The sequence below is a fragment of the Diospyros lotus genome, chromosome 4 (genome assembly GCF_014633365.1).
Source record: "Diospyros lotus cultivar Yz01 chromosome 4, ASM1463336v1, whole genome shotgun sequence".
NCBI classification, from domain to species: Eukaryota; Viridiplantae; Streptophyta; class Magnoliopsida; order Ericales; family Ebenaceae; genus Diospyros; species Diospyros lotus.
Genome location: NC_068341.1, coordinates 22,252,466 through 22,275,815, shown reverse-complemented (window position 1 = coordinate 22,275,815; position 23,350 = coordinate 22,252,466). Strand labels below are relative to the sequence as shown.

The 23,350-nt window shown below is 36.0% G+C and overlaps 1 protein-coding gene across 22 annotated transcripts in view; it reads right to left on the bottom strand.

Moving 5' to 3' along the window:
• The window catches only part of LOC127798737 (uncharacterized), a 171,703-nt gene that overhangs the window by 85,298 nt on the left and 63,055 nt on the right, over positions 1-23,350 (bottom strand). For 3 of the 22 annotated variants that reach the window (XR_008022480.1, XR_008022481.1, XR_008022476.1), the window contains exon 1: positions 1,440-2,124. The exons of 8 other annotated variants lie outside the window; for them this stretch is intronic. Coding sequence is in view for 3 of the 14 variants with exons in the window: in XM_052332302.1 (XP_052188262.1) it covers positions 1,880-2,050 (171 nt within the window). In the remaining 11 variants the exon portion in view is untranslated. 11 more of the 22 variants (XR_008022470.1, XR_008022477.1, XR_008022482.1 and 8 more) reach the window with 10 other exon arrangements.

Sequence of the window (23,350 nt, the reverse complement as noted above, 5' to 3'; positions counted from 1 at the left end):
TCCTTTTAAAAGTTTTTACTACCTTGGTGGCTTTATGGTTGGACTTTGAAGTCAAGTGGGAAGGAAGATGGCTACCTTCTCACTCCACCTCCCCCACCCAAATAAAAAAGGGTGTTCTCAGCACACAAGGTTCCCTACTTATCCATTAAAATATAGGTTTAGGGTATGCATTTGTAAACTAACAACCCAAATGACAAGATTTTCTTTGTAAGTTAAAGGTTTAGGGTATGCATTTGTAAACAAAAATAGGCAACAAAAAGAAGAGGTTTTTAGGATAAAAAGGCACAAAACGCTATCATATATAGTGGCAATTCTCCAACTAGTTCTGAACCAACATATTTGAAACTTCGTTTAATTTCATTTACAAATAAAAATTTTCTTCGTACAATCCAGGTTTTGCAAAATTGGACAAGCTCAAGAGAAGTCAGGTACGTTTGCAATATATATGCCTGTTTAGTTATCTATGTACTGTTATGTTGATCCACCATTCTATCCCAGTGTAACAGTCCTCATCCTAGAAATCCTGCCCACGACACAGATTCTTTTTTTTTTTTTTTCCGGAGTAAAGGCCACCCATTAGAAATGGCAAGAAGATGCAGAATAAGGCAAAAAAGAAATGTGAAACATTCACTCACCAATTAAACTATCAATCTATTCTTTATTTTTCATTCATAGGTGAAGCTGTCACTTTATTTTTCATAGAGACAAACTACAGTTGTCGTGGCATAAAACTATATTCAGACTACAAAGCCAAAAGGAGAATGACAGAGAAAAGCTAACAATCAATGCTTGATATCAATGAATAAGAAAGAGCCAGGACTCCATATTTAGCAAGCAATCTAGAAGTAAGTTGATCCAAGCTGAGCAAGCAATGCTATTCCTTGTCTGGCTATATTCTGTCCCTTGCAATGCTTGTAACAGTGGGTTAATAATCCATCCAGAAGGCCATTTTCTCACATTTCTTTGGTGTTCTTCAGTCAGGTCAACAGCAAAAATAGGTAGAGGAGCTGCCGGAGTTGGGGAGTAGTGGAGGGACTTGTGGTGCAGATGATTTATGAGAATTATCATCTACAACATTTTCCTCATCACGAGATGGTGATCCCCCCACTTCACATCAAGGACTTGAGTGATCTAGCCTTATCGTTAACTCTAATAAACTAGAATACACAAAGATGATATATGGCAGTCGTCTGATAACTTTGGTTCCATTAATCCTCATCAGGTTGGCAAACAGGAGAAAGCACACGTTCCAAACCAACAGCAGGGACAATTTAATTTCCTGGGCATCTATATCCAGAACCTTCTCCTCATCAGGGACTGCTGAATTTATCCATCCAGAAATGCCCGAAGGAAATTGAGAAAAAGAGCAGAAATTGCCAAGCAAATTCCTTCCCTTGACGTTAGCCAAGGCCTTTTGCTTGATCTGAATCAAAACTTACCTTTTGTGAAGACCTTCCCACATTGGCAAACCACAGAGTCTATGGAAGTATTCCACGTAATGCCGCAGAAGCCTACACTCGAGTCCGTTGTAAAGAGAGTCCTCGTGAAGGATTAGCCATAGGTTGTATGGTTACCTTCTCCAGTAGAGTTTCAATTTTGGAACCCAAGAATCTCCATTGAGGACAGTCCATATTAAATACATCATAAAGGGCCTGGACGTGCAGATCGTCGATATTAAGTCGATTGCGTCTACGATCATGGCCAAGAGGCAACGACCTGTATACATACATCTCTTCTGCTCTGTGGCCAGCATAAGATTTCAATTGTAGGTGAAATCTTTCATATGAACCATGGTGGCATCAGATTCTAGAAACAATTGGACTTTCTCGTCCACATTAAGTAAATCATAAACGCAAGCAAGGAGCGATAGGAGAGTCACCGGAATTGGGGGATCCTCAGAGTCGGAAGGACCTCGTTGTCCGAGTACTGGAGTCGGCCAATCAAGTGCCAACAAGGGTTTGTACCGAAGCAGCTGGAGATGATGGATGATAAGGGGAAGGGGTCGCCGGCGGCGTCGAAGGAAGATGAGATCGTCGTCCTCGAAGGCCATGGATTCGCCGGAGGTTACCCCCTCTCTCTCCCTCTCTCCCTCCCTCCGTCCCTCTCCCTCTCGGGTACAATAACACAACCCTTGACCTGCATTAGGGCAAACATATATAGGAAACTTTTCCAATACGTTATCGCATCGGGAATTGAGGAAACTTTTTTTTAACTTGTACTTACACCCATAAATTTTCATAAATTTCCTTCTTAGCCTCCTGACAATAATTAAAATAACTAATCAAAATTGTCTATAACAATTAGCAAACTAATCAAAATGTAGTAACAAAACTAAAATGAAACTAATCAAAATGTAGTAACAAAAAATAGAACATTTAAAAATAAACTCCAATTTATTACATTCCCACATATCATATTCAAACAAATAAAAAAACTAAACATTATAATAACAAAAATTCTAAAGTATGAGAACATAATTAAAAAAAATATCTTCTAATTGACTATTTTCTTCCTTTTCTTTGAACTATTTGGATTAACTCACATATTTGAATATGCTGATAAAACGCTTAGTAACACTCTCTAGTGATTTTCATGCATAACATAGTTAAATATATTAATATAACAAATATTTTACATTTTTATGACAAAAAAAAAAATAATCACCATTTATTCTTTATCAATTTAACCCACATCATTTGGTGTGATGTTTATTGTTCATAATGAAAAAGCTTCCATTTTGTTTATATTCTTACCACAAATACATACATATATACAATCATTGGTTAATTTATTGTCAATTTTCATCCCAACCTTCAATTTCTGTTATCAAAATTGGTATTTGATTGATTTTTTAGTCTTAATTTAGAAGCTCGTGAAGGATAAAAAAGTGTAATGCTTGGTTTAAATGATTTGAAATGTGTTGTTCAAAGCAAACTCTTCATTATCAACTCGCCTATTTTTCAATCTATAACTAAACCACTATATACTTGAAACCATCCAAATTATTGCTTAGCAGTTTGGGTGGTTTAGGTGATTTCAATTATAACAATTAGCAATAACTAATAAAAAAAAAGTAAAAAAATACCAACAATAATGATTTGTTATTGTTTTAATTGATGATGAGGTAAAAAAGTTGGTGAAAATTTGATTATTTCAAAGGTTTTATTCCAAATCATTAAATAAAAAATTGTGAACTTGTTATTTTACTTAACAATCAAATAAAACTTTGTCAACGTTCAGAATTGGTTGACGGTGATCCGTTGGCCCGTTTTGGTGCGGTGGATTCGAGGAAGAAAAAACAAGATGCTTGGTTCAACGCTTTGACCCACCGGCCCTTCCCTGCAAAGTACTTCGATGCCCAAGTCAGTGAGCGAGCAAGTAAGCGTGCAAGGTATTCGTTTGTGGACTAAAGAAAAAATATACCATGGCTCTCAAAAGAGCTGGCTGATATATTTATAAGAAGGCATGCTCTCCTGTATGCGCTATATGTATACAGACAATGTGATAGAATAGCCGGCGTCGGCGGGGATATTCATGCAGCAGCAAGGCATCGACGAGACCCTCATTAATGTAGATAGGATCTGTCATTAATGAGGATCAGATTTGAGGTGAACGTGTGGAAACCCAGACGCGGCTATAATGATGTTGTGGCGAAGGGGCCAGGATGGGACTAGCATGGGCCGATGAAATGGGTCGAGGAAATGGACCTGAATGGTCCAGTTGGGGCGGCCCTCGGCCTGCTGATATACTGCGGCATACGTCCCTTCTGTTATGTGAGCTGATCAGCTGAATCGACGAGCTACAAGGATCGCTGGGAGCTCACTCAAAACGTAGTAGAGAGCTCGCCTGAATACGTTGATAAGTTAGGGGCACTGCTGGGAGCTCGCTCGATCCCCACCGTTTGAACCTAGGCCCTAGCACCGTGCAAGCTTGCTTTAACGAGCTCAACTTGATGTCTACTAGATCTTAAGCGGTTGGGCCAACCCACTGAATTAAGTCTAGCCCACATGGAGTAGAGCAAGAAATACTCATAACATTAAGCCCCCCAACTCATAGTGAGATCTTCAAATTGGGAGCTGACACACATTAGCCACTCTAGCTGTCAGTACATCTTTTCAGCTTCCCACCCAATCGTTTCATATCACGCTGTTTCATGCAACACATCTTGTCTGCGTCGCATTTAATGCGCACATTTCCCATAATTGCCCAATCATCATGTTCGTAGTCCCTACGCTTTTACGTATCACCATTGGATATGGGGAAGTTCGTCAATCTCTTTATCCAACGATGGGTGTCCTGAGCTATAAAAAGGGGGAGGGGATTACCTTGTTGATTAGTGGTTAATTTTGTAAAAATTTTATTATAATTATACCCTTCTTTTGATCTTAAAAATGGCTTAAATTAGATATTAATATATATTTTATGGTTATATGCAACTTTAAATTGAAAGATGAATGAAATGAAGTTCTAAAATAAATAATAATAATATATAAAATTATATATAATACATATACATCATTATATGCATGCATGTAATATATATATATATATAATATAATATAATATATATATATGCCATGTGTAATACATATATATAATATATAATTTATTAATAATATTAAATTATTTTTAGGCATGAAGAATTCAAGCCCATGAAGACTTAAAGTCCATGAAGAATTCAAGTCCATGAAGAATTCAAGTCCATGAAGAAATCAAACCCATGAAGAAATCAAACTCATGAAGAAATCAAGCCCATGAAAAATTAAAGTCCATGAAGAATTCAAGCCCATGAAGAATTAAAGCCCAATTTGAGCAACCCATGGAAGATATTATTTAGAGAAAGCCCAATGATTATTTTTAATCCTAATGAAGATTAAAAAATCAATTTATAGAAATCTATTTTTATTTTTTATGTGAGAGCTTTATTAGGTGTGTTTTTTAGCTAAAATCCATTTAACTATTAGGTGGATATTATAGCTAAAATCCATTTAACTTTATGAGTACTTTATTAGGTATGTATTTTAGCTAAAATCCATTTAATATTAGGTGTGTATTATAGCTAAAATCCATTTAACTTTAAGTGTGTGAGTGCCCATTAGATATAATTATGTCTAATTGAATAATTGAAATTGTGTGGTTTGTATTGCATCTTGTGGCCTATAAATAGCTCACTTGATTGCATTTGTAAGTGTGATTATTATTCTTGAATCAAAGTTTAGTTATTTCCTTATAATTCTCTTTTTGAGAATTGCTTTTGTTCTCTCTCATTTTCTTTAGTTTTTTCTCTTGTGATCTTATTTCTTCCTTTCTTCTTTTAAATTCTTATGTCATTTATTATTCACCGCCTAAATGGCCGGTTAGTTTATGCCTTTAAATTTCTGTAATTTTAATTCTTGTCATTTAATTATCCACCGCCTAAATGGCCGGTTAGTTTATGCCTTTAAATTTCTTCAATTTTAATTCTTGTCTTTTAATTATCCACCGCCTAAATGGTCGGTTAGTTTCTGCTATTTTAATTCTTATCATTTAAATTCTGTTATTTAAATTACGTCGTTTAAATTCATGTTAATTAACTTTTAAATGGAAATGAGTAGCTAAATCTAATCTTGGGTTAAGGCAAGGACAGTGTCCAACGCCAATGATTCCCAAAGAAAGCTGCGCTTTAAATAAGTAACATTAATTTAAATTTCAGTATGAGTGTATCTTAATTATTGAGAAATCACTAGGTTTGGATTGGAGCGTAAGCCTAACTTAGAGCTTTCATGTCACGCATGAGAGTTACTAGAACTGGAAACGCTATCATACCCAAACCCGGATGATTAATTTAGTTGTCTTGTATATTAATTGTAATTGGATTTATGGTAGTTGCTTAAATTAGAATCTCACATATTATGTATGGGGATTGCTTAAACTAGAACTATCATAATCTCTAATTGTATTTAATAACAAACCCTCATATCTGAAATTAAATTAATGTTACTAACCTTATCTGTTAAAATTTGGGAATCAACGGGTTGGCACTGAAATTGTCTTAACTCAAGTACTATCCAATTTTATATTCTCACTTAAAGTATTTATTTCAATTACTGCCTTAATTTATTTCCTAGTATCTGTTGTTTAAAAAACCATAAAAAATCTTGTTGCCAATTTGTCCAAATGCGTGTGTGCTTGTGTGAGATTCTTTTTATTTTGCCATAAATAAATCTCTCAGTGGACGACCTGGACTCATTCAGAAAATATAAATTTAAGTTTGGACTACAACTGCACTCGTACACTGACGAGTATAAACCTCTCACCTAAATAAAGAAAAAAAATATAAAATTTTTATTGTGTTTTGTTTTGTGTTTTAATTGCAGGGTGGGAGTGCAGCCACTTGCTCCCTCTTTACCGTATTATTCCAAAAATTTTCCTTGCCCTCACAACTTCCTTCCTCTCGACTCCAAGACTCTATTGTCGTCGGTCCCGACGTTTCTTTGCCCTTGCTTCTCAACTGGTTCCCGTTCTTGATTGTTGTAGCAACTGACTCAAGAACAGTAAGTTTCTCACACTCTTTTAATCTATCTTGACTCTGCTCCTAGTCTTCCCGTCGATTTCGTCCCCGCGTCCCATCTTTTGACGATGGCCGCGTGCCTTACAGGATCAACTTTTGTTTATTTCTGGAGGTTTAATAAGCTTAGAAAACCTAAGGATTATGTTACATGTCCCAGAACTCCTACAGGGAGTTTTACAAGGAATTTTTTTAATTTCTTTTTGATTTTTTTTCTTTTTTACGCTAAACCACCCCCCCAATTTCTCCCCCCACTCATTGAAAATTCCAACCCCCTTCCCTCTCTCTCTCCTTCCCCATTTCCTCTCATTTTCACCGTTCGCCGAAACTGCACCTCTGCCCAGTCCCAAAGTCGCCATCGTCGCCCCCTCCCCTCTTCGCCGTTCGCCCCCTCCTCGCTTGGCTCAACCCCGCCGTCGACGCCCCTCCCTCCCCCGTGACCCGCCACCCCCTTCTTGGCCCACCCCCCATCCGCTGTTGTCGCCACCCTTATTTGTTGTTTCTGGTGCTAACGAACCCTGTTTGGATCTTTTCAAAACAATTTAAATTTTACGGAATGGAATCAAGTAGGTGAAACAAATGTCCACTGCAACATAAAACAAGGTGAAGGTGGTAGCTCCATTACTAATATTGCCAATAATGCACAGACGAAATTAAAGTCTTATGACAGTTTGTAATTATTCAAGTGAGTTTTATTAAAATTGATTCGTAAGTTTAAAGGAGATAGAAGAGTGGATGTCGATCCCACTACATTAATTAATGAGGGTTCATCCGATATGTGATGCAGAGAGGGCTAAGCGTATATGGCATGGGGGCTGGTGGGGGGATCTGTTTGCAGAAGAAACATTGCACTTTTGGCACATGACAAGAGGAAATGTGGGTGGGTGGGGGATGGGGAGGATTTGTTAGTCATTGGCATGTTGTGTACTATATAGCCAGCCTTATGGAGTTTGATTTTCAAATTTGCAATTGATACAAGAAGATGAAGCCAAAAGGTAAGGCAGACATGGCCGTTTGTTTCCTTTGCCCACTTCCATTGTTCCACATTGTTTTGTTTTTCTATATATATGGTTTTTGCTGGCATTTCCAACGAATGGTTGCAAATGTGACCAAGTGGTTGGAAACTTGGAAATGCAAGCAAAACTTGGAAACGGAGGGGGGCGTCGACAGCCGGACATCGAGGAGATGGCGGCGATAGCGAAATGGGGCGTTGACAGTGGGGCTGGACCGAGAAGGGGGTGGCGGGTCATGGGGGAGGGAAGGGCTTCAACCGCCGGGTTGGGCTGAGGGGGGCGAACACCGGAGAGGGGAAGAGGCGACAATGGCAACGTTGGGGCTGGGCAGAGCTGCGGTTCCGGCCAACGACGAATATGGGAGGAAAGGGGTTGCGAGAGAGAGAGAGGGGGGTTGAAATTTTCAATGAAAAAAGAAATAAAAAAATTTCCCTATAAAACTCCCTATAGGAGTTTCAGGACATGTAGCATAATCCTAAACCCTTTTTCCTTTTGAGTCATACCCTGTTGCGAAACGCGCGACCTGATAGGTAGGAGGCATCTCTAGGAGGTGGTGGGGGGGGGGGGGTTGGGATGTGGTGCTGTAAGCATCGGTTCTCTATCCCACATCAGGTTGCCTAGAGGGCAACCATTAAGGGGCTCATAAGTGCGGTAGGCCTCCTGGTCGTTGAAGAGCGATAGCTGAGAGCTAACCCGCAGTTGTGGCCCCTATGATGATAACACGATGTGTGTAATACTCCAAGAGTCCAGAGGAATGTAGTATATATCGAGGATAAGTAAGGAAGAAAACAACACCAGCTGGATACATTTTGAACTGAATGCAAGCAAAGAACTCTCAAGTTAAGCGTGCTTGACCTGGGGTAATTCAATGATGGGTGACCCTACTGGGAAGTTCGCATAGGCCCATCATGTAACACCCCGCTTTTTCTCTTACTGAGCGTGTCACTATGTTGGGGCCCAAAATATACATAAATTATTTTTTTTATTTTTTTTCTTTCTCGGTACATAACTTAAACCTCAAGTACCGAATGCCAAATAAAACCCCTAGCAAATAATTCACAATACACAGAAATGATAATCGAAACATGATATGGTACATAATCAATTCACTTTATTTATAACATAAGAATCCGTATCATAGTTAACATCATATCCTCAATATTGAAATACATAAATACATGGAGATTCCATAATATTCTAATAAGACTAATAATTAATAAAGCATTAGCTAAAATATATCCGAATCAACTCGCTGAATCCATCGACCACGCCATCACGTGCCGTCGTATCTCAACCTGCTCCTTGCCTGAGCTGCAAGTCTAAACTAGAACGTTGAATGTTCCAGGAGCATAACCCATTAGAAGATGAAACTTCTAGTGAGGGTCCAAAAGCATATATATACGAATACATGATACAATAACATGAACAACATTTGTCTTTAACGTAACTTCCCAGACCCACTAGCCCAGCACGGAATCCTAGGCAAATCTCGAACTTCTGCAGGATAAGCCTAACGTTATTCCATCATTGCCCTAGGGGAATTACGGCTACACTCTAGGGGCGACATCCCATTCCCATGCACAAATATCAATGTGACAATAATATCGTGCCATGCAATTATCACGACTTTCCATGCAATATGACAAAATGAATATTGCATTCAGAATAACATGGATATATAACAAACATGTCATGAATATAAGTTCTTGTGAGAAAACCACTCACAAAACCATAGTTAGGATAGGAAAACTCACCTTTGCCCAAAAGACCAAGATACCTCGAAAAGCGTGCATACCCTCGATATGCGTGCCCAACCTCGATTCTCATGCCAACTCTCAAAACTTGCACCAATCACATCATCTCGATCACCTCAATCATAAAAATAATATTTCATCACTAAATATCCTCAATATTCCATTTATTTCATTTTTCCTTCATTTTCTCTCATTTTTCCTTTCCAAAAATCCCAATAAATACCTCGGGACTATTTTCTCAAATCTAATTTCACAACAATTCATTATAGGCTATGAACTTCAAGGGAAAAATACTGGACTTATCCGGATGTTGTGTTTTCACGCAAAACGAGGTTCTTTGATGCTAAAACCGAGACATCGGGAATCTCAACTTCAAAACTTTTTGTACGGACCCCCGTAAAATGTTTTTCCTGATTTTTACAAGATTTTTTCCAAGCCCCACCGGCCCTCACGCGCTGGCGTGTGGGCTGCGCGTGCTGACTAGCGCGTGTGGCCCACGCGTCGGTAATCCTCTCCGATGCCGGCCATGCCGACGATCTGAGATATCCATGCCATCTTGAAACACTCTTCTAGTCGATCCTCATGGCCAAGTTTGAGTCTCAAAGGAGTACCGGAAGGCGTCCAATTGGGCGTTTGAAATCTCAGCCAGTCGCCCGCCTCCCTCTTTCCGGCGAAGCTCAAATTGCCATCAAACTTGCTCTAAAATGCTTCAAACTTACCAGAAATGCTCTACACCTCATGGGCTTCAAAAGCCCCTTAAAATGGACGGCCAATTCATTCAATAAGTGGGTCGATTTGAAGCTTAAAAACCTTAACTTTCGGCCACTTATGAACGCTTATTTATAGGCATTTTTGAGCGTCCAAATGCCCTTGGCCGACCTACCCACGCCTCTTAGAGCTTTACTTGCCCCTGGAATCGACCCAAGCCGACCACAAAAGTGATTTGTAGGCTCGCGATAACTTGATATAATTTTTGGTCAATTTTCTTGCTTTTTCTAGCAATCCATAGGCTGTTGTTGACTCAATCTTTTACAAAAGACGCTCCCTGATCATCCCTCGTGCTATCCCTGTGGCCAAAATCGGCCATCGCCGACCAGCCATGTGCTGGTCATTGGCCAACTTTGAAAAATTACATTTTGGCCCCTCAACTTTTGGTCTTTCTCATTTTGGCCCATTTTCACTTAACCCCTCAACTTTGCACAATTGCATTTAGGTTCCTCAAGTCCTAAAACTTTCATTTGACCCCCTAAGATTCTAAGAAATCAGCGTTTTGACCTCCCTCTAGCAATTCCAGAAAACTATACTTAGGCCCGAATCTTCGTTTTAGCCTTAAACCTCTTCGTTTCTTCCTGAAACCACTTAAGGGTTGTTCCTTATGAAAAATCGAAGCCCCCTCAAACTTCTGCTGGCTTCTAGGAAGTCGTTTATAACAATTCAGTGTTGCAGCCTAATTAGCAGCTACATTTTAGCTGTATCAAAAACTGTTCCCGATCTTATTTCTTTCGATGTTATAAATCATATCTTGGGGTGCTCGTTAATGCCACATCATTTTCTTTTGACATCTCGGCTCCAGGGCACTCCCGGTAGTCGATTCGATCATCTATATAGTAATAAATTACTGTTATACCCTGCATTTATCCTTAAATTCCATTTTTATCCTCAAGATAATTTACCCTTGAGTTCTTTAGAATTTCTTGGGTATTACACATCAGGGTAAGTTGTCCCGGACCTTTCTATCGCTTGATGCGAGGTGTTACAAAAATGTATGACAACATTTGGCACCGTCTGTGGGAACCCCCTTAGCCGAACTATCCTTTTTCACCCCTGAGACGGTCCGCGCCCATGACCGCCACCGCATTTAGGGGGAGGCTTTGGTGGTGGTGCGTTAGCACCGAGTTCGTCCTACCTCGGTCGCCCAAAGGGCGACTGCCCAGAGGGTAACTAAGAGGCTCACAAGTGCGGCGGGGCGCCTGGTCGTCGAAGGGCAATAGCTTGAGCTAACCCGTGGTTGTGGGTCCATGATGACAAGATGTGTATAATACGCCAAGAGCCCAGAGAATGGTAGTATATATTGAGAGTAAGTAAGGAGAAAAACAACACCAGCTAGATACCTTTTGGGTTGAATGCAGACAAAGAACTCCCAAGTTAAGCGTGCTTGAACTGGGGTAATCCAAGGATGGGTAAACCCCTTAGGAAGTTTGCATAGGCCCATCAGGGTAAGTTGTCTCGGACCTTCCTATCGTTCGATGCGGGGTGTTACAAAAATATGTGTCAACAAATTCAAAATTTTGTGATTAAATAAAAATTTAAGGATAAATTCCACTTACCTCCCTTGAGGTTTGCCTTGCATCGATCAACTTTGTGTTTTCAAATAACACTGACCTTGCTTGAGATTAAGTATTGTGCAATGCATACCCATTGTTGTTAATTACTTATAGTTAATTTTGTAAAAATCTCCAAAATATCTTCCCTTTTATATTTTGTTCCTAAAATACACAAAAATTAAAAAATTAAAAAGAAATTACGCAATATAATTATTTCTAGCAGTCATCTATTGCTAACTATTACCAATAGGCTTCGTTAATGAGATTCTCTAATTGTTGGAAAAAGATAGGATTCATCTTTGAACCCAAATCATTATAAGTTTGGATGAACTCATAGATTTGAGTTCATAAAAAATAAAAAATGCCCATGCACATATAGACTTATTACTAAAAAATCTTTGTCGTTGCTACTTCAAATTAGATTAAAGAAGAACAAAGAGAGACCAAAGAAGGAGAAAGACGACAAAGATGAAAAAAATCAATCTAGGTTCAAACAACCCATATTTGGGCTCATCCATGATCATTCTACTCTACACTGATTATCAATAGGTTGTGAGAGAGAGACCCATTTGGGTTTCTATAGAAACCTTCGTCAAGATTTGATTTTAAATTCATTTATAAATTAGATAGAGAGATAGAGAAATTATCTCTACATGCAGTAAGATAACTATCATAGGACAAAAAGAAAAAAAAATGATTGAAGCGGGCATCGGAAGGTTTTTGCTAGACTACAAGGGTGGACAATAGTGATATGCTCCAAGTGAAATAAATAGAATGAAAGGAATGAGAATAAAAGTGAAAGGAGGAGAGAAAGATGTGATAATTTATATATAAAAATAAAATATTCAATTTGTATAATCTATTAATAACAAAGGAGGCAGTATTGATTCTAGAAATACAAGGATAGTTAGTGTAATTTAGTCAAAATTTTAATAGTATGTTGTGAAATTTACTTAAAATTTTATCTTACAAAAAACTTAAACCGCATTCTTATTGTGTTTCAATTTTTAATTTTGGATTTTAAATTTATTTTTAATTTTTTATTTTGATAATCTATTTTCAAAAAATTAAAAACACGTTCTATTTATCATTTTAAAAAATTGTTTCTCAAAACAAAAAAATAAAAAATAGGTTCTGTTTGAAATTTTGAGAATCCAATTTTTAATGATATTTAATATAATAAATTTAATTATTTAATAAATTATAACTATTTAATCAGGAGTTTGCAAGTCCTCAAGTCGGATATATAACATACCTGTATGTTAATTTTTTGTAAAGCTTCTTGAGGAAATTGTGTTTGAAGAAAAAGTTGTTAAGCACCTTGTAAGCAATTTGGCCTGCGACAAAAATTTGGAACAGTAAAAATATAATTATTATTCAGCTCGACATATTTTAAATACAATCAAGCATTCACCATATAAAAAATAACCGGGACAAAATTAATTCATATTTAATACATTTTAGTTGGATAAATTCAGTAATAAAAATTTGACATGTTATATATAAATAATGTAATAAATATATATTTTAATTCATGTACAAAATATATGTATATAATATATTTACAAATATAATTTTATAAATATATTATTTTATAATTAAATAATATATATTAAATATATATATATATATATATATAATAACTAACCTCATAACAAAGTAGATCTTAAATGCCGGATGTAGCTCCATTATCAAGATGACTTTGTGAATGCGATAGTTATTGGTCTAGATAACATTTAATATAGCTTAACTATCAATAGAAACCTAATTAATTTTCACGAGAATAATAACAAATATCTAAAGAAACATACATGATGAGTAGAAAAGGTACTTGAGATATTATTCTTTACTTAATCCATAATATTCATATGCATGTATACTCTATATATTCAAAAGCATTGAACATAGTTATAATTAAAGTTGTCAATAGATCAATTGACCTAACAATCCAATCTGAACTTGACACAAAATTAATGAATTTGGATTGAATCTTAATAAGTTTAGATCATTATTGAATTGACATAATAAAAGTTTATTGGGTTCAATTTAATAACAGAACAAATCGAAAAAATCTAAAATTATTCTGATAACAAAGTAGGTTTAAGTGGGTCAAGATAAAATCAAAAACTGAAATTGACCCGTTATGACCTATTAATTTAAATATCTATTTTCCAAAATACCCCTCGAACATTTAACATCCTAACTTCCTAATTCAACTTTTAAGGGTATTTTTGAGATAAAAAAAAATTAAAGACCTAGGGTTAGAAACATCCAACAACTTTTCCATTCTTTCATTTTCTCTAAGCCAACCATCTCCATCCTCTTAACCTCAAGTCTAAATAAGTTAATGGGTCAATTTGATAGATATATATTAATTTGAATAGATATTGAATAGGTTAAACTGTTTATCTGTTTTATTAGCATATATTCAGGTTAGACCTAAGAATTCTTGATCTAATAAGCTATCAGATAAAGTTAGGGTTAAGCCTTAACAGATTGCGTACAATGACAACTATTGGGTTATATTCATTGTTGTTAAAATCCCGATTTTATGCATACGATTTTACGATTCGAAGACCCCCAAATGATTCAAATCCCATGTAAAATCTAATTTGGGATAAAATCCTATAAAATCTCGATTTTACATGTACGATTTTACGATTTTACGCTTCAGAGATCCCCAAACGATTTTACGATTCAAAGACCTCCATTGATTTAAGTTGTAATTTAGAGGATGCTTCCAACGTCTCAATGTCACATAGCATCTGACATTGGAACTTATGCAATGAATTGTTATACTTTGTCTCTAAATTGGAACTTGATTTAACATTGATTGCATAAGTTCCAATGTCACATAGCATCTAATATTAATTGCATAAGTTCCAATTTACTTGATTTAACATTGATTGCATAAGTAAATCAAGACAAACAAGTAATTAATTAATGGACCACCCAACTCCAAATTGGGATATTACATGATTTAATTAATGTTAAATCAAGAAAAAATTACAATCTAAATCTAATGGAAGACGTTGGAAACATCCTCTAAAGAATTTTAAGCTATATTTTATCTCTAAATTACCTATATTTTGCCTTTAAATTGCCTATACCAACATGCTAGTTTTTGAGCTATATTTTGGAAATATCATCTTTTGAATTATAATAAGGAATAATTAGGTTATTAAATAATATTAATTCATTTTCTACAAAATTATGTTATTATAAATATATATTTACAAAAATTAAAGGGTATTTTTAATTATCTCTAAAATCTTACGATTTTACGATTCGATTTTACGATACGATTTTATGGACCCTTTGTCGATCCCACTTAAAATCCCGATTTTAATAACCTTGGTTATATTAAAGAATATTAACAACTAACAAGTAAAAAACATAAAGAAAATATATTAAAAGCAATAAATAATAGTAATAAACTATTTTCTCTTACAAGAAAACAATTATTTGGACTTAATTCTTCTCCACATTGAATGAATCTTTTTCTATTAGGTAAGATTAATCTATTTCCAACAAGTTTCTATCTAATGCAACCACACAAATGAACGAAAATCCCAGCCAGTTTGATTGCAACTCAACTAGTTCCTTCCAGGTTTTATGCCATTCGGTTTGATTCTGATGACACCAAATGCCATCTTACAGATTTTCAATCTCAAATGGGCTAGGTGGATGTAAATTATGAGTGAGAGGACCAGTTGCCTGACTTTCACACTCAAAGCTGTACATTGCTTGTGTCAAATTTCAAACTAAATAGGCACCACACAGGACACAGTTTCAGGTGCACCTGCCAATGAAGGAAAATACATCTTGGTTACCTGATCGCTATCAATGTTACATGGCACCGTATAAAGCAATAATGTCAGGCGGCCTGCTTCTTGTCTAGGATTTTAAATTAATCTCCAAGTATAAAAGTTAAGGAAAATTGGATATCCAGCAATTTCAGTGTCCTTGTGAGCTACAAATAAAGGTCTTAAAAATCTCACCCCAGCAGTCACACACCTATTTCAGATGCTATAGCTAAAAGGATGTAACCTGATTTGACAAAAACCAAAAGCTTACACACAATGTACATTCTGCTTCGAAACTTAGATGGTGAAAATTTTGCTACATAGGGCTTGCTGGCTCTCAGATATTAAGGAAAGAAACTGCATAGATACCACTCATAACATTGTTGAATCCTCACGTTTATTAGCCAAACAATTGATATTTAGCTAACTACACATAAATTTCATCAATGGTAAGTAAACATATCTCAAACTGCCATGAAAGAACAGGAGCAAAGTTTCTAACAGAGGTCTCAAAGTATCTTGTTTAACATTCAAAAGCAACAATAACTGAAGTTAAATCAAGTAACATAAGAAATGAAAATTTTAGGATGCATAAGGAGCCACACCTCAAAGGTCAATGTACCCCTAGAAGAATCAGGCTGTCTAAGTGTAGCTATAGTGACCCGTTAATAGGTTCGGGTTAAGTTTGATATTTAATCGTATGTGTTGTAGTTGGCATAGTTGGCTTAAAGGTTGGAATTGTTTAATGTTAATGTTTTTGCAAGATAGGTTAAATGAGTGGAAAGGTATAAGTAAAAAATGACTTAAGTGGAGAGTGGCCAAACCCTTAAAGGCTGAAAAGTCAAATGGTGTAGATTTAGCTTAGTGGAAAATTCAAAGTAAAATGAGTTGAAAAGTCAAAATATGTGGGCTAAATTGGAATGTGATTTCCGATTATGTGTGTGGGTTTTATAACTTTGATAAGGGGCAATTTGGGAAATGAAAAAGGAGAGGAAAATAAAAAGGGAGAATAAAATAGGAAAGAAATATAAATATATATATATATGGAAATAAGGGGAGAAGTCCCTCATTTTCTCTCTTCTCATCTCCCGTTCTTCTCTCTTTCTATTCTCTTTCTCCTTTTGCTTTCTCAATCTTTCCTTGAGAATTGAAGATCTTGGACCAGGAAGCTAGTGGCTTTGGTGGTTTTGTGCTTCATTTCAATCATTGAGAGGTCTTATAAAGGCAAGTTCTTCCATCTTTTTTTTTTTCTCTTGATGAAATTTCCTTTGAATATGGGATTTTCTTGGAGTCGATTTTTTTCTCGTTTCCCGCTTGGAAGTAATAGCTGATTTGCTCCCTTAGTTGTGGTGTCTTGAATGGCTATTTTTGAAGGCCAAACTTTGGAGAAATTCCTTCTTTTGTAAGAGGGTTTCTATTTCTGGTTGGTTGCGTTTTGTGTCGTTTTTCTTATATTTTTCGAATAATCGTGCGTATCATCTTGTTGGGGAATTGTTCTTTCTCAATTCTTTGAAAGAAATGACGTATTTGTTGTTAGGGTATAACTACATGCAAGTTTTTGCCGTTATTTGCATGTATTTCTAAGGGTTGGGTATGTTGGAGTCGAGTTGAAGCCTTTGTCTATCAATAGAAGGAGTCGGGTTGTCAATCGATGACCTTCCAACATTCTGTTGGTCGACAGATGATTGTCATCTGTCAACAAATTGGGCATTTGAATAGGATCGGTCGATAGATGGGGTTTAATCTGTTGATAGATTGGGTTTTAGGATTCTGACAGTCGATAGATACCCTTTCACCTGTTGATAGATACGGGTTTGAGCTTTGATCGGTTGACAGATCCCCTTCCACCTGTTGATCGATTTGATTCCAGACTGTCTTGAATTGTCTTTTGGTGCCTCTAATATGTTATAGACCCTCACTTAAACTCTTAGCAAGCCCTCCACCAACATTAGCCTTGATTATCATCCTTGGAGGGTTGTTCTTGTGTGGATACTCTTAATGGGTTTGTTTTTATAATGAGATTTTTAAATATCATAATGGAAGAGGCTAAATGGGGAGGGGAGTATCTTCATAAAACTACTTAAAACACGTTATTGTGATAAATGGGTATGATGCATAAAGTGCATGATGAGATTGAGTAGAGATATACATGGTACCTGCATTGGCATATGTGTGCAGCCTACATTGAATGTGTGGCGATAAGTCCATGTGATAGAAATGATATCCTACCAAATCGACAGGCTTATGCCTAATCGTGGGAGCAACAGCTCGCAATGCAACATAGCATGGTCTAGGTGTGGGGGGTGGATAAAGGTCCACCAAATTTCTATATACATACCATACGCATATAATGCATCATCGTTTATTAAGATTCTTGATAAATAGCATGGTTAACACGAAGTTATTGATAACTTGTCATGATTGGATGTTATGGTTGTCTCTATTCATGGTAAGATATTGAGCCGTTTTGGTAAGTGGGCTTCATAATCGTGTTCTCTCATTGTGCCTTTCCCCTTTACCTTTTATTATCGTTGTATATGTTTATTAAGTCTTGTAGCTCATATTATTTTCTTATGTCATTTCAGGAAAAAAACAAAGATAAAGCTAAGGAAAAGGGCAAATATAGTGGAGTTTCAGTCAATATAGCATGTGTACAGAGTCATCCTATGCTAAGGATCCTGGGAGGATGTTTTGGGGAAGAAAGAGCGTGAAAGTCTTTTGTATTTTGTCTACTTTTGCGTTGATTTTGTGTTGTATAAAAGTAAGAGGTTAGCGAGTGCTTTTGTATGAAGTTGAAAGATTATGTTGATTTGTGAACTTTGTACTTGTGTGAATGTCTGTGGATCTTCTAGTTAAATTGTTCTATTCCATCCTTTAGCAGGGTGCTCTGGCCGTTACAGTAGCACTTAAAATTAAACCTATAGCAGGAATGATGCAAACAGTTAAGGACCTGGCAATGGCATGGTAAAGGGGACAATCTTCCTACTAATATCCTAATTAATATTGACAAAACATAAGATAAGTTTGGTTTTGTTATAAATGTTAAATGGGCACAAATAGAAACAATTCAAAAGAACTGACTTCAAAAGGAAACACGTTGTTGCCAAATCATTTATTGGCATATTGTTATAATATCGTATTTATCCATAGAAGGGCACTGTTTTAAGGAGTGAAACTAGACTTGTAGGCCCACAAGCTAAAAAAAAAGCTAAATAATAAAAAAAAATTGCCTTCTCTCTCTCGGGTGTTACAAGGAAACTTTACTCTTTTGACTTATTGTAGTAGCACATTATTCCGTTCAATCCCCACCAGATAAGAAAAGAGATTTACTAGTAAGTGCCTCTACACACGACATCATGTTTTGCTGCAGACTGACAAGTTTAAATATGACTATTTATATTATAGTAAATACTTTATAGATTAATGACATGCACAGCATAACTTAATTAGTTTCAAAATGTTTGGAATAGGAATGTCATGTTTCTTTCCAAATACTTACTGATTCTCACCTTCCCTTGGTAACAAACCCTAGATTCAAAACAAAATCCCAAAAATTCATGCTTTGTGTTAATTTTGGTAGAAAAGGTACATTAAACTGTCTTCCTAGCTAAAACTCTCATCTCCTTAAAAATCATATTACCTCAAACTTTATTGTCTAGATATCCTCTGTGTCATCATTCATCAGTGTAAATATAAATGACCATAACTTCTCCGCTTTACAATCTCTAGTAAACATCGGTTTGTGTCAATAGAACTCAACTATAAATTGTTCTGAAATGATTTAAGGCGTTCTAGGTTCCCTGGACTATTCTGTGAGTCTTCTAATTATTCTAGATTATTCCTGGGTATTGTATGTTCCGAATTATTCTTAGGTTAGGTCTTGCATTCCACATACTCTAGGGAGTTCTTCAATAAGCCCACTCACAAATCAGCCAACACAAGAAGGAACCTCCGATACTAAAGGGAAAGAGCTCCAAGAAAAGAAGAAACCTCCTAACGTCACTTTTATAAAACCCCAGAGAAGAATTCTTGATCCTCCAAAGCAAATCAAGCAAGGAAAATCCAAATAATGATCCCAAAAAATTCAAACCACAACAATAAAAACCCAGCTGCTTGGAATTGAACATTCAGAAAGATTATAACTCCCAACAAAAACGACATTAACTTAAATATACCAAACCCAGGCAAAAAGATTCCCACTTAAAGCAAGCCAACTTGTGGAAACAAGCAGCAAGAAGAAGACCAACTTGGATACTAATATACATACACTCCAATCTGAACAAAGCCATTAGAAACCAGCATGTCTTCGTTCCTGATTAAGATGGCAACCTTTGAAGAAATCACAACCAAGCATATGAAAAGGGAATGCCATCAAAGAAAAGCAACAGCCAGAAAACACTGATTAAGCATCCAACCAGCACAAATGAAACCCAAAGCCAAGGCACAGAGAACACACTTTATGATACAGTAGAAATAACAAGGGACTTCAGTAAGAAGACCTTCCCAATAGAGATCCATAAGCACAAGCTAAATCCAATACTGATGATAGGACAGAGAGAATAAACCATCCAGAGCAAAGGAGAAAATACAGCTGCCAAAGACAACCCCTGCACATGAGATGATAAATAGGCCAAAATAGACTCCCTCTACCCATCAGCTACTACAGAGATTACTTCAAAATTGACCTATTGCAGACCCCAGCCCCCAGCCCTCCAGAAATCCTGCCTCTAGAACATCAGGACTCAACATGCCACATAAACCACCACCTAAACCTTTTACCCAGAAGCCTGACTTTTGTTGATTTTTCTGTTGATAGCTATTGGATTGTAGCACCAACACTGCAGATGGTAAATGCATTAAATAGCCACAAAAAAAAAAGTAAAAAACCAACCAATCTAACGGTAAATGCCATTCAAAAAGTTCAAAAATGAAAAACATCAGAATAATAGACTATTTGAAATGCATGAAACTAAATATCCTATTTGCTGAGAAAAGTGTTTTGAATACATGAAACCAAATTTGTAGGCCCACCAGATAAATAATCAATAATTGTCTTCTCTACCTTAGGTGTTATAAGTAAACTCAATCTTGTTTACTACGTAAAGTTTTGCTGTAGATTAGCAAGTTCAGAAATAACTAACTCGTGAAATAGTAAATACTAAGTTGACTAGTGACTTCCAAAGCATAACCTATTATTTTCAACATGTCTGGAATAAGAATGTTTTACATTTCTTTCTGAATTTTTATTGATTCTAACCTTTCCTCGATAACCAACCCTAGGTCCAAAACATAATCACAAAATTTCATTTTCTATGTTGACTTTGGTAGAAAAAAGATGCATTAAATTGTTGTCCGAACTAAAACCCTTCCATCCTAGAGGTGCCATAATTAACTCAAATTTTACTGTCCTGGTACCTTCAGTGTGTTGTCAGAGTGTAAATAATATGGGTCAACTGTGGCAAAATGACTGTTTCTCCACCTTGCAATTCCTAGTACACATCTGTTTGTATCAGTAGGACCCAACTAATCACAGTCTGTATGAAAACAACAAAAAATCCAAATATGAACATAAATGCAACCTTGGAGTTTGCTATAATTCCAACTAATTGCTGGTATACATTGACATCTTTGCTCACCTACCAATATTGAAGTCTAATATCATATTGAAAATGCTTGTCAAATGTCCATTTATGTCAAGTTTTATTTATTTTCCCATTTAGTTTCTTGCTTCTCAATACACTAACTTCACACCAAAAACTTTCACTAACTTGAGGTAAGGGCAACTGCTCTATATTTCCAACCAATACAGTAACGCAAGCACATATCTCATGACAAATTCACAAATCCTAGCAAAATCTTAGTGAGAAGGATTGGATAATACAACATTGGATAAAGGTCAATGGTAAAATCTTCCAATGCCGTGAAATGTTACTGTTGGGGTTTCCAATGGTGATAAAAATTGATTCAAGACTGACAGTAGCCACCTTGCACTGCCAAGCCATATATATCACTTCGATATGGTAACTCATGTTTCAGTTTTGGTAAAATAAGTACCAATACAACACCTTTTGTGTTAGTTTTATATGTGCAATGCTATCCCGTAACGTGATCCACTTGACAAGAAATGACCTACAACAACAGCAAAGTCACAATTCATATGCTGCATATATATGAGGCATTACCTCTTAAAAGAATCACCTTTCACAAAACACATCACTAGAAAATGCATAAAGAACAACATTAACTTATTGTCAAGAGAAAATTGAAGACAATAAACACATTACCTTTTAATAGAAATTATTCAACAGAAACACATTGATAGCAAATACATCAAGAATGTTAACTCAAGGTCATTAAAAAAGTGAAGTAAAAAATACAGTACCATATTACTCATGATGAAACATATAGTAGGTAACAATTTCACAACAATCAAAGAACATCTCGTAGTTAATCTTTTACATCTATATAACAGGGTTCAAGTATATATTTAACTACAACATCTTGAACCCCATATCGGGTCCTTGACAATGCAAACAGTAATTCTCAATGTGACCAATGAAGATTGATATGTTTGAGGCAAGCAGGCAAGAATGGGAAATTACTCCTAATGTTATAGCATTATGTTAATAGTGACTGTGACATGGCCTATAAGAATGACTCCCAATATCTAGATTTTACAGATCCTTGTGCAAAGGTAAGCAGGTCACAAGGTGAACAATGCTTGTTCGACTTTAATGGAATCCACTTTCAACTTGCAACACCTGACATTAACACAAACCAATATCAAGTAATATAAATGATAATAAGAAACATTTCCATAGTCAACCTAGGATTATCTAGGAAAGTAGACAAGAAATTCCTAGTATGCCTTCTTCAATTGTTCAGTTTGTGTGAAAGAATCTACCACTAAAGTACTATGAATAAGTACAGTGCTCTCAAATCTACATCTCTACATGATTTTCTTTTTCTTATTTAACATCTAAATCATAGACTTAAAAATGAAAACTCTAAACCATAAATATAAATATAAACCAAATATGAAGGACCCATTAATTGGTGCAATGGCGAAGGATTAGACTTTCAAGCATGATGTCTGTTTGAGTCAAATAGCAGATAGTTTACTCAATTATCCCAAAGGTTGGATCTTAGACAAGCCTACTGCAGTGATCACTCTGTACTGTAGGAGGTTAGCATTAGGGAAAGACTCATGTGTATCATGCATGCACGGTAATTCAGCTTGGGTGTGAGTTTGATGTTTATTGCCCCTTTAAATTGAATGCATTATAATCACAACAGGTAACTACACTCTAGTCCATGTATTTGCTTCCTGAATATTTGCAAAAATTGCCCATATCGCGTAATTCCTTTTAAGAGTTTTTACCATCTTGGCCGCTTTATGGTTGGAGTCAAGTGGGAAGGAAGGTGGCTACCTTCCTACTCCACCTCGCCCACCCAAATAAAAAAGGGCGTTCACAGCATACAAGGTTCCCTACTTATCCATGAAAATATAGGTTTAGGGTATGCATTTGTAAATTAACAACCCAAATGACAACATGTTCATCACACTGTTAAAAATGGTAAACAAGGAAACAAGAAGAAAACATATGATGAACCCCACACCAATGGCTTGTGCTAATAAATTAGACTGTATTGACAAATAGCCATATTGCCATTAGATTCAAAAGCCAATTGTGGTCAAATTAAATGACAATAATCTGCATTATCTTGGAAAGAAAAATAAAAAAATATAACAAAGATTAAGAAGAAGAAATATTTTAAAAAACTACTAAAAAGGAGTGGCATGCAATTGCACATGCAACAACATCATTTAAGTACTTTGTTTATTAGTAAACTAAAAGACCTAATTTTGCCTAGAGGTTGAACGGATAGATCCTGTGAAATGACA